The sequence below is a fragment of the Aythya fuligula genome, chromosome 20 (genome assembly GCF_009819795.1).
Source record: "Aythya fuligula isolate bAytFul2 chromosome 20, bAytFul2.pri, whole genome shotgun sequence".
In the NCBI taxonomy this organism is placed as follows: domain Eukaryota; kingdom Metazoa; phylum Chordata; class Aves; order Anseriformes; family Anatidae; genus Aythya; species Aythya fuligula.
The window spans coordinates 6,488,374-6,499,198 of NC_045578.1; the positions used below are offsets into that span (position 1 = coordinate 6,488,374).

The following is a 10,825-nucleotide window of genomic DNA, read 5'->3' on the forward strand; positions in this document are numbered from 1 at the left end:
CCCGGGTCCGGGGCCGGTGGGCGAGCGGCTTGCCGGCCCCCGTGGCAGGCAGGTGGCTGCTAATTGCCGTTCCCTTCCTCTGTAGTTTGATGAAAGGCTCCGGCGACACCGAACTGATTAAAACATCAAGGGGAGGCCCCCGCGCTCGCCTTTGATTCGTCTCCGGAGATCGCAGCCGCTCCGCTCCAGCCCAGCCGGCGCGGGTCACCCCGGGCACGTGCTGTCCCCGTGCACCCTCCCCCGGCACCCTGGGGCTCCCTGCACCCTTCCCACCTCCCCAGCGTCATCCTGCGGTGTCCTGGGTCCGTCCCACGTCCCCTATCCGAGCTCCTGCAGCGGGACGGCTCCCTGCGTCGCGTGGGGCTCAGCCCCCCTCCCCGAGGAGCCGCGTGCCGAGCCCAGCGCACCGGGCAGGGGCACCGGGCGCCTCCGCCAGGCTCTGCCCCCCCCCCCTTCCCCTCCCTCTGCTGTTGCTATTTCACTTTCTCGCTCTTCACCCCCAGGGACTTTCTCTGGGGTTCGGGCCAATTTGCATACATTTTAATCTATAAAAAATTAAGCGGCGCTGGCTGCCGCTCTGAGTCAGACCTCCCCGTCCTGAATCTTAAGGAGCTGAATAATTTTCCACTTTTGCTGAGATGTGTGGAGTCTGATTCACGTACGTCTCATCACCTCTCATTAGAGAAGGGGGCTGGGGGCTCGGCGGGGGGGATGGGATGGGGTGGGGTGGGGTGGGGTGGGGGAGAGCTTTCTCGATGCTTCGCCGGCAGCCCCCAGCCCCGTGGCACCGCCGTAGGGGCAGCGCAGCCGTCGTCCTCCCAGCCGTTTTGGGAGGGATTTCGGGTGCTGGCGGGCTCAGGTCCATCCTCCCGCTGTCCCCAGCCCCCGGGGTGCCGGAGGGAGTGCTGGTGGTGCCCGATTCCTGCAGGATTTGAGGGGTGCCAGCGGCTCCGTCCCCTCGGCGGGGTTGCTCTGGCTGCCCTGTCCCCCTCCCCGGGGGGCTGACGAGGGGCCGGAGCTGTTAATATCCAGCACGCTGCGCCATTTCCCCACCTTCTGCCATCTGCCCAGCTCTGCCCACCATTTCTATTCTTGCCGCCGACGTAACGCTCCCTGCCTGGCGCTCGGGGAGGAGCGCGCGCGGGACCCTGGCCCCCAGCCAGCACCGACAGGGGGGTGACGCTGTGCCGGGACCCCCACCTCTGCCGGCCCCGAGCCCCTGTTGGCACCGGGGTCGCCCTCGTAGGAAGCCACCGAGCAGGAGCAGGGGGTGCCCAGGACCGAGCTAGAGCCCGGCCGTCGGTGTAAATAAGGAATTAGCATCGGGTTTAAGCGGCCCCTCCAGGCGCGGGGCTTTGTCACTGCGATACCTGCTTTCATAATTAAACCACCACGGCGGCTCCCCGGGCACGCGGCCAAGCTAATAATCCCCCGAAACGGTGCCATAAACTACCCATGGAGGTGGCTCCTTTAAATCACGCGAGAGCCCCGGCCTTCTCTCTCGGCACGCGGGTGGCTGGGGCGGCGATGCCAGGCACGGGTGACGGGTGACGGTGCCAGCTCGCTCCCTGCCACCCCTCTCCAAGTGCCACCCAAGCACCAGCTGCTCCCCGAGCGCACCCGGCACCCGTCTTTTCCGAGCTGGCACCCACTGGGGATGCAGCCGGGCACGGGATGGGGTGATGGTGGCTCTGCCAGCCCGCTGCCACTTCACCCGTGGTGCTGGCACGGCTCGGGGTGCCGAGGTGGCTCCAAGCCCATCCCGGTGGCTCCGGTCCCCGGAGCGGTGACACTGCGCCGCGCCGGGTCTCCCCCTGCTCCTTCCCCTCTTGCCGCATTAGGAAGCTGGCAGCGTCTTATTTGACGAGCGGATAATCCGCTGAATTGCAAACAGCTTTACCCAATTGAAGAGGCGGATTACCGCTCTCCAGTTTAATCATGTTGACATCTCGGAGAGTAGCCAGCGCTCGTCCTCGGCGGAGCACGGCGAGGGGCTCCGCGGCAGCGCGGGGACCCCCGGGTGCTGCCACGTGGCACCGCGGGGACCGAGCCGGGCTGGGGACGGGGACCCTGGCACGGGGAGGGGAGGACGTGGGCCGTGTCGGTGCCCTCGGGGTGCCACCCTCACCGCTGTGCCTCCCCGCAGGTTCACGGAGGCGGAGGCGGTGGTGATGGGGGACGTGACCTACGGCGCCTGCTGCGTGGACGACTACACGGCGCGGGCCCTGGGCGCTGACTTCTTGGTGCACTACGGCCACAGCTGCCTCAGTAGGTGACGTTTGGCCCCGGGGAGCGCGGTGGCTGTGCCCGCTCGTGGTCGAGGCAGTGGGGACAGCGAGGCTGTGCCACCACCGGTGGCATTGCGCCTGGGTGAAAGCGCATGGCCACGCCGAGCTGGTGCCCAGCCATGCTCAACGCCAGGCTTGGAGACTCAGCACAGGGCTCTGACCCCTCTCCAAAGGGATTTCTGTCCTCCAGCTCCTCTGTCTGTGTTGGCCGGGGCCGGGCAGGCTGGGTCTGTGCCCGCAGGCAGGATTTTGGGAGCGGCACAGTGTGCGCAGCCACTTCCCTCCTGCTGTGCCGCAGCGCCCGGCTCCGTCCTGCTTGGCTGCAGCGGTGCCCAAATCACAGCCCAGTGCCCTGGGCTCAACCAGGAGCCACAAATGGGGCCGGGGCTGGGAAAAGGGGCAAGGAAGGGGCCGGGGAAGGGGCCAGCAAAGGCGGCTTCACGGGTGCAGCGCTGGCTGGAAGGGGAAGGGAGGAGGAGGAGGCTGCGTGCTCCCCAGGCGGACGGTACTCTGGATCCAGTTGCCATGGAAACTGCGCTGCTGTCCCAGATGCTGCTAACTTTGAAGTCCACCCAGGATGGAATCAGCCCAAAAATAACAATAAGACGCTCCGGGTTTTAAGGTGGATCGGCGGAATTGCCGTGCCGAGCGTCGGGCTGGGCTCCGCCGCCGCGCTGCCGGCACCTCGCGGCCCTCCGAGCGCAGGCAGGGGAAGGGGAAGGTTTTATGGGGCTGTTTAAAGGGTTTGAAGGATGGCTCCGGGCTCCCTGTGAAATACGGACTGCCCGGTTGAGAACTGTGGCCCGAAAGCCACGTCGGTGATAAATATCAGCACTAGGTGCTTTAGCACCACTGTAACGGGGAATTTAAAGGGTCCAATTTGCAGCCTGCTGTCAGTGAATTAACCACGCTGAGGGGCCCCTGTCGGGCTGCCCACGATGCTCTCGGTGCAGCCATCCCCGAGGGAGCCCCGCGGGTCTTCGTGGGGCCACATCCCGGTGGCACGGAGCCGCCTTCCCCGTCCCCCCCGGGCCCCCGCAGGAGGGAGTAATTTGCACTTAATTGTGATCAGGTGAAGAGCACCCAAATGGGAAGTGAGCGCGGAGCTGCGGATCGATGCGGACTCTGTGTACTTTAATTATTCACTTAATCGCGGTGACACAGGCTTCTTAGCACCGGGGGTAATTAGATTTGTGCTCATTGATCCCCCCGGGCTGCCGTTATCCGGAGAGAAACGAGCTGGGTGCTCTCCCCCAGCTCGGGGTGCCAGCGGCGCAGGGGGCTGGGGAGCCCACCCAGCCCCTCCTCACCCTCCCCTTTTCCATCTTTTCCGTCTTTTCCATCTTTTCCATCTTTTCCCAGTTCCCATCGACGCCACGCAGGGCCTGAAGATGCTCTACGTCTTCGTGGACATCAAGATCGACACGTCCCATTTCCTCGAGACCCTTCGCTTCAACTTCCCCCCGGGCGCCTCCCTGGCCCTCGTCAGCACCATCCAGTTCGTGTCGGCCGTGCAGGTGAGCCGCGGCCGGCTCCGAGCGGCCTCCGCAGCCCGGATCGAGTACTTTATAATAACTCTGATCAATGTTTCATGGCGGCACCCCCCTCCCCGGCTCCCCCGGGAGCTGCTCTGTAAATGTCAGGGCAGGCGGCGGAGCGCTTGGCATTTTGATGCAGTGCCGGCAGCGGCGGGGGAAGCTCCGGCAGCTCCGGCTGCCTGCTCCTCGGCTGGGCTGGGCAGCCGGAGATGAATGAGCCTCTTGAGCCACGTCTATCCAAACACGGGGCCGTTGAAGCGTTAAGCTTTTTCCCTCAGCTTCTAATTGATATGTTGGCTGAGCCCCTCCGAGCAGCTCCGCTCCGCGGGGCCGATGCCCTCTCAGAGCTGACCGGCTCCCCTCCGCCGCGGCCGTATGCCCAAGCCCTTGGGGTTGGCACATTGGGGTGCCCCGAGGGACCCCAGAAACATGGGGACCACCAGTTTCGAGCACACTTGGTGTGAATTTGGGGTCCGTCACCCGGCTGGTCCCCGCTCGCTGACCCCGTGTCTCCGCAGGCGGCCGCGCAGGAGCTGCGCCCGCAGTACCGGGTGTGCGTGCCCCAGTGCAAGCCGCTGTCCCCCGGAGAGATCCTGGGCTGCACCTCGCCCCGGCTGCCACAGGACACGGATGCCATCGTGTGAGTACCCGGGGTCCCCAAGTGACGGGGTCCCCATCACTGATGGTCCCCAAGGACCCCGCAGCGCTCGCAGCGGGGCACGGCTCCAGGAACCGCGCACAGCACCCCCGTCCCCAATCCCATCCCCATCCCCACGCCTTCCCCAAAGCCAGGGGTGCGTTCCTCAGGCTCGGTATTTTTGGGGAGAGCTTGGCTGAGGGGGGTTCTCATGGGCTGGGCTTGGCCCCTCCAGCTCTCCCAGCGCTGCTCCGAGCGGCGTCTGCTCGCAGCGCGGCCGAAATAATTGAGTCGTATATCAGAATAGATAATAGATGGAAGGGCGGGCGGATAATTGGAAAAGACAAATGGCCGGGGCCCAACATCACGGCAACATTAATTTTATTTAAGGACAGCAAATTAGAGGGAGCACTTCGCTTCCTATCACCTAATTATTTTAGGTAATGGAAATGCTTAATGTACTGTGAATACCGCGCGCCGCGGAATAAATAAATACGAGGACCCCACCCTTGGGGGGAGCCCGGCTGCGGGGGGCGAGCCCCATCTCACCCAGCGGCTGCAGGGCTCCGGCTTCGCCCCGTGCGGGGACCTGGGGGCCAGGCAGGGCCTTGCTGCTGTCCCCAAGGTCACCACGAGCGGGCTGGGACACGGGGATGGCATCGCACGGGGTCCGTCCTGCTGCGGTGGAGCCGTGCTGCGGTGCCTGCTGCTCACCCAGGTGCCGGTGGCCGGCGTACCTGCGTCCTCCCCGCGTTTATTATTTTCTTCTTCAGCCCGTCTCTGGGGCTAACTTTTGCAGACAAATTAGCTTTGATCTTCCAAAATGTCATTCTCCAATTAAGGGCGAAATCTAGTCAAGTTTTACGTCTGAATTCATTTTCCGAGCCCTCACTCCATTAGGGCAGCTGAATGAAAGGCTTTGAAATGTAATTGCTGACTTGAAATCCGATTAGAAATGGAAGCAGCAATGTCTGTAACCAGCCGGGGAGACGGAGCAGCTCCCGGGCTCTGCTTCTGCTGCTCCGTGGGTGCCCCTTTTCGCCCCGTAAGCGGCCGTCCCTGCCCGCCCAGCACCCCCACACCCCACGGGGCTGGGGAATCGGTGGCCCGGTGCTGCCGTCTCCCACCTCCTGCAGCTCTCCCTCCTCTCCTGCAGGTATTTGGGTGACGGCCGCTTCCACCTGGAGTCCGTCATGATCGCCAACCCGGGGATAGCCGCCTACAGGTAGGGGCACCCGTGGGGACCCCCCGATCCCCCCAGCACCCAAGGGTGGGCGAGGGGTGGGTGCTGTCCCCACCGCCTGCCCCGGAGAGGTCCCCGTGGGGCAGAGGAGGTGACGGGCAGAGGGGAGGCACGCTGGGTGAGATGAACGCCAGCCATTTACTCGGGCTGAATATAAACATTTTGACAAGTACCTGTGAAAGCTCTTTGAGGTGCAGCCATTAAACTCCCCGGCTGCTGCAGGCAGAGGCCATAAAGCGTGATGATGAGGCTGCTGAAAGCAGATGAAATATCAAGAGCGAAAGGCTGGGCCCATTTGGTGGAATCTGAATTTCTTAGTAGGTCGTTTGTTACTGACGGGAGGCGCGCGTCAGGTTTATGGCGCTGGGGAAGCTGCCGAACCCCGAGTGGGATTTTGATTAAAATTCTCCTCGTCAAACAAAGCAACAAATCAAAGATATCTTCATAATTGATGAGCCAGGTTTTGGGGGAAAGGGGGAGCAGAACCCGGACCGGGCGCTGGGGGCTGCGACGGGAGCGTGGTCCCAACCCCGTTGTGCCCCAGCGCTGCGCCCCGATGAACCATCCGGGCCCTGCATGGCTTCGGGAGCTAATTAGCTCTAATTAGGAGGGGCAGCCGGGCTGCATGTCAACCCGTCCAGTCGGGGCTGAGCGCGGGTGTGCTCCGCAGGTACGATCCCTACAGCAAGGTCTTCTCTCAGGAGCACTACGGCCACGAGCGCATGCGCAGCGCCCGGCAGGACGCCATCCGCGCCGCCGCCCGCGCCCGCTGCTGGGGGCTCATCCTGGGCACCCTGGGGCGCCAGGGCTCCCCCCGCATCCTGCAGGTACCCACGGGGTCCCCTCCTTGCTGCTCCAGCACCCTGGGGACACACGGGCACAGTCGGGGCAGGGGAAGGGCCACCTCGACCTCCCTCGCTGCCATCGATCCGCCCCGAAGCAGGGCAATTAGCGGCAGACGAGGGAGGTTGACCCAGGGCTCGTTAACCGTGCCCCTCGTTGGGGGGAGCCGGCCGGCCACGGAGACCCCCCTGGAGGAGCGGCTGGGCAATTAATTCCCTGCTTTGCTGTTAATTGGATGAACTCCTGAGCGGCTTCGCTTGGCCGGGCCAGGAGAGCAAAAAATCAAAATGTTGAAGCTGGGGCAGGGGGGGTCGGGGAGGGCAAAGTGCCCACAGTGGGCAGGGGGCATGGGTAATGGGGTGGGGGGGGGTACGGGGGGCATCATATCCACTCGCAGCCTCCAGCCTTGCGGCAGGCGGGCGTCCCAGGGCCGGCGGCCGCTAACGAGAACAGATTGTTGTCATTGAGCGCTAATTACTTCATTAGGCTGAGGCACGCGCCGGGGAGAGCGAGAAGGAGCCGCGGCCCCGTCACACGCAGCCGGGCCCCATGGGGCAGAGCTCTGGGGCTTGCCTGGTGCTTTCCTGATGTGTTGTGGATTTGGGGTCGGACGAGGCCCTCCTGACCCTTTAAACCTGCCCCCCCGGTGCTTTTTTTCCCCCTCCTGCAGCACCTGGAGTCGCGTCTGCGTGCCCTGGGCCGCCCCTTCGTGCGGGTGCTGCTGTCCGAGATCTTCCCCAGCAAGCTGCAGCTCTTCCCCAGCGTGGACGCGTGAGTGCTGCCGGCCTCAAGGGGTGCCCCCAGCCCGGCCGTGCCCTTTTTGTTCCCATCTGGAAGCCCCAAAGCTGCCTCAGGAGCGTGGCACGGGGCTGAATTCAGCTCCTGGCCCTCGTTCGCTGTCCCCGAGGGCTCCTCTTGGTGCCCCCAAACCCTGCGGCATCTCCTGGCCATGGGGCAAGAGGATGGAGGGGGGCAGCTCCTGACGTGTCCCCGCCCCTCACGGGGTGCTGGGGCTTTTTCTTGGGTTATTTTCCCCCAAATGTCACGTTTTTTCCACCGTTTGCCGTGCAGGTGGGTGCAGATAGCCTGTCCCCGGCTCTCCATCGACTGGGGGGAAGCCTTCAGCAAGCCGCTGCTGACTCCATATGAGGTGAGCGACCCCCAGCCCATTTTGGGGGGGATCAGACGCCCCCCAAACACCCCCCCTCACCACGCTCAGCCCCGTGTCCCCTTGCAGGCGGCGGTGGCGCTTGGGGACGTGGAGTGGCAGCCGACGTACCCCATGGACTTCTACGCCAGCCAGTCCTTGGGGCCATGGACGGCGAACCACGGCACCCCACAGCCCCCCGGCCGCAAACCCCAGGTGGGACCCCCACAGGTGGCGGTGGCGTCCCCCCCATGTCACCCTATGGGACGGAGGGGACACCGTGTGCCGCAGGCGCCACCCGCTGGCTCCATCCCCTCCTCATCTCATTTCTCTCCCCCAGGTGAAGCCCCCCACGCCCCTCGCCCCCACGGACGGCGCTGAGGGGACGCAGGACCCCAATGGCCCCACTGATGCTTATGGGGACGTGGTGGGGGCACAGCCCCGCAGGGACTGAACGCCAGCAGGGCTGCACCGGCTCGTGAGGAGCATCCCCGGGGCCATCCCCGTGATGGACGGGGATGGAGCCGAGCGCGGCCCTCGCCCCCCCCGGGGTGTCTCCGTGCAGCCGCCGTCGGGGCCGCCCCCTCCATGCCCGCCCCCCCGCCGCCATTTTGTCTCCGCGGCCTCCGCCCGCTAGGGGGCGCCCGTGGGCGGGAGGAAGGTGGCGGTGGGAGGGAGGCAGCGGGGGCTCAGCCAATCAGCTGGCGGCTTTTCGGCGGGAAGCGCGGAGCGGCCGGAAGCTCGGCTCTCCTCTTCCGGCGGGCAGCCGGGCGCCATGTTGGAGGAGGAGCGGCCGCTGCGGCTGCTGGCGCTCCACGGCTACCGCCAGAGCGGGCGCCGCTTCCACCAGCGCACCGGGGCCCTGCGCAAAGCCCTGAGGGGCCGCGCCGAGCTCGTGGCCTTCGACGCCCCTCACCTGGTGCCGGGCGGCGGCGAGGAAGACAGCGGTGATGGCGGCGACCCCCCCCGAGGCTGGTGGTTCTCCAGGCCCGGCGCCTTTGAGGCGGCTGAGGCGGCTGAGGAGCCGGCGGGGCTGGACGAGGCGCTGAGGGCCGTGGAGGAGGCGCTGGCGGAGCTGGGGCCTTTCGACGGGCTGCTGGGCTTCAGCCAAGGCGCGGCGCTGGCCGCTATGGTGTGCGCCTTGAGGGCCCGGGGCGACCCCCGCTTCCCCGTGGCTTTCGCCGTGCTGGTGGCCGGCTTCGTCAGCCGCTCCCCGGCCCACGGCCACTTCTACCGGGAGCCCATCGCCCTGCCCACGCTGCACGTGGTGGGGGAGGCCGACGCCGTCATCGCCGCCCCTCTCAGCATGGAGCTGGCGCGGAGCTTCGTGGAGCCCGTCGTCCTCACCCACCCCGGCGGCCACTTCGTCCCCGTGGGCGCGCCGCAGAAGAAAGCCTACCTGGACTTCTTGGGGCGATTCCGTGCGGGGCAGGGGGAGGCTGAGCCATCAGGGGCTGGAGCTGTGTGATCACAGCCCCTGGGAATAAACGGGGCTGCAGCCGGGTGTATGCAGCTCGCTGTATTTCCCCACGCTCCATAGGGGTTAGAGGGGTCCTCGCCACCTCTCTGTGCTCATATCGCAAAGGAGCACGGTGTCGGCTCGTCGTTACCCCCCTTTTGTCACTCTTTTGGCTATGGAGACGCGGAGGTTGAGGACACGAGGGGGCCTGGGTGTGTACCGCGGGCTCTCAGGGTTGGGAACGGCCGCTCCGAAACCCAGCCTCAGCTCAGCCAAAGGAATTGAGCGGCCGCAGAGCACGCGGCCCTCGTGGCTTTATATTCCAACCGTTTGTGTGCTGAACATCCCGTGCAAAAGATATTAAAGCTGCTTTCAGGTGGGCTGGGTGTAGATAAAGCTCCTCTCTGGCAGCGCAGGGGCTGGTGAGCGTTTCCCTCGTCGGAATTAAAGTTCAGTGCTGGTTCAGCCAGTGTGAGCTGAGCGCTGTCCTGTCTTCTATGCAGAATGCCTCGAAGGAGGAAAAAAAAATAACACCATTGCTACGTTTCTGGCTTTGCTGTTTTCACACAGAAATCTGCTGTTACTGCTCTGTTTGTAGGCGTCCTGCTTGGCTCTCCTGAGCCCGCAGCCCAGCAGCGTTTCAGCAGCGTTGTGCCCGCAGCAGGGCCTCGCTGCCGGCTCCTTTCCTCCGTGGTGCCCCGCAACCTGCTCGGTAAAGAGAGGCAGCTGATGAAACGGCTTCGTTTGCCCTCAGGGTTGCTGTTTTGGGGCTGTTTTCCCTTTTTTTTTTGCAGAACGGCGGGGGCACGGCGGTGCTGGCTGGGGCGGGAGGGTCCCGCTCGGCTCCGTGGGCTCCTGGAGTTCCCCGGGGTTGGCTGTGGGGTGCGGATGAGGCGACAGAAACTGTTCCAGTGCTCAGCCAGCTGCAAACAGCCCTGGGAACCGCCGCGGGTGAAAGCCAACCAAGCAGAAGCGAGCAGCTTGAACTCGTGTGGGGTTTGCCCTCTGGTTTGCTGCCACTTCACGTGCCACAGACGGCAGCAGGAGACCTGAAGGGCGCAGGGGGGGCTCCGTGGCTGCCTCACAGAGCTCTGCAGAGGTGGTGCGAGGCTTTGAGGTGCCCCTCACCCCACATCCACCACCTCAGGGCCTGTTTAGGGCAGGATTTCGCAGCTTTTGCCCCGCAGGGACTGAAGGAGCGGGCAAACGGCTGCGGGGAGAGGCAGCTCTCTCCCTGCTGCCCTCCCAACCCCTTCCTGAGCGATCGAAGCAGCGGGGCCTTCATCCCCCGGCCCTAATGTGCCCCGGCCAGCCCCACCGGGAGCTGCTTTAATTAGTGCAGAGCTCTCCGGGGCGGCACGGTGCGGAGGAGGAGGCGCTGCAGCGGTTGCTGCCCGCACTGCGGCCCCGCAGCCGCTCGCCCTGCGCCTCCCCCGAGGAGGCAGCGCTGCAATTTGGGGCCGTTTGGGGCCGGGGAAAGACCCGAGGGTGCGCGGCGAGCGGGCGGAAAGGGGCCCGTGGCTTTCGGGCAGCTCCCGCGGGGACGTTGAGGTGGGCTCGGAGGGATGGGGGAGGCTTTTTTTTGGGGGGGGCTGCAGCACCGGCCTCCTGCTCCCGGGGCTTGACAAACGTCGGTTTTTCAGGTGTCCTCTGCTGGAGCTCGGAGAAAA

At 65.2% G+C, this 10,825-nt stretch overlaps 2 protein-coding genes across 2 annotated transcripts; both read left to right on the forward strand.

The window, feature by feature from the left end:
- The first annotated feature begins 3,402 nt into the window (after positions 1-3,402).
- On the forward strand, positions 3,403-8,150 carry DPH1 (diphthamide biosynthesis 1). The gene is made up of 9 exons (XM_032201149.1): positions 3,403-3,469; positions 3,651-3,805; positions 4,345-4,466; positions 5,620-5,688; positions 6,377-6,533; positions 7,220-7,320; positions 7,621-7,699; positions 7,787-7,912; positions 8,037-8,150. Exons 2-9 carry the CDS (start codon positions 3,680-3,682, stop codon positions 8,148-8,150), a joined length of 894 nt encoding a protein of 297 aa, XP_032057040.1. The 5' UTR covers positions 3,403-3,469; positions 3,651-3,679.
- OVCA2 (OVCA2 serine hydrolase domain containing) lies at positions 8,149-9,701 on the forward strand. The gene has a single exon (XM_032200788.1). The coding sequence runs from the start codon at positions 8,472-8,474 to the stop codon at positions 9,162-9,164; it is 693 nt and encodes a 230-aa protein (XP_032056679.1). The 5' UTR covers positions 8,149-8,471; the 3' UTR covers positions 9,165-9,701.
- The last annotated feature ends 1,124 nt before the right edge of the window (positions 9,702-10,825 follow it).

What these genes read in the sequence shown, in the direction of transcription:
- DPH1 (XM_032201149.1), top strand. Translation starts at nt 3,680, where the DNA reads ATGCTCTACGTCTTCGTGGACATCAAGATCGACACGTCCCATTTCCTC. An exon ending in CTCTTCCCCAGCGTGGACGC is followed by an intron (nt 7,321 to 7,620) that starts GTGAGTGCTGCC and finishes TTTGCCGTGCAG; the next exon opens with GTGGGTGCAGATAGCCTGTC. An exon ending in CCCCCGGCCGCAAACCCCAG is followed by an intron (nt 7,913 to 8,036) that starts GTGGGACCCCCA and finishes TCTCTCCCCCAG; the next exon opens with GTGAAGCCCCCCACGCCCCT.
- OVCA2 (XM_032200788.1), top strand. Translation starts at nt 8,472, where the DNA reads ATGTTGGAGGAGGAGCGGCCGCTGCGGCTGCTGGCGCTCCACGGCTAC.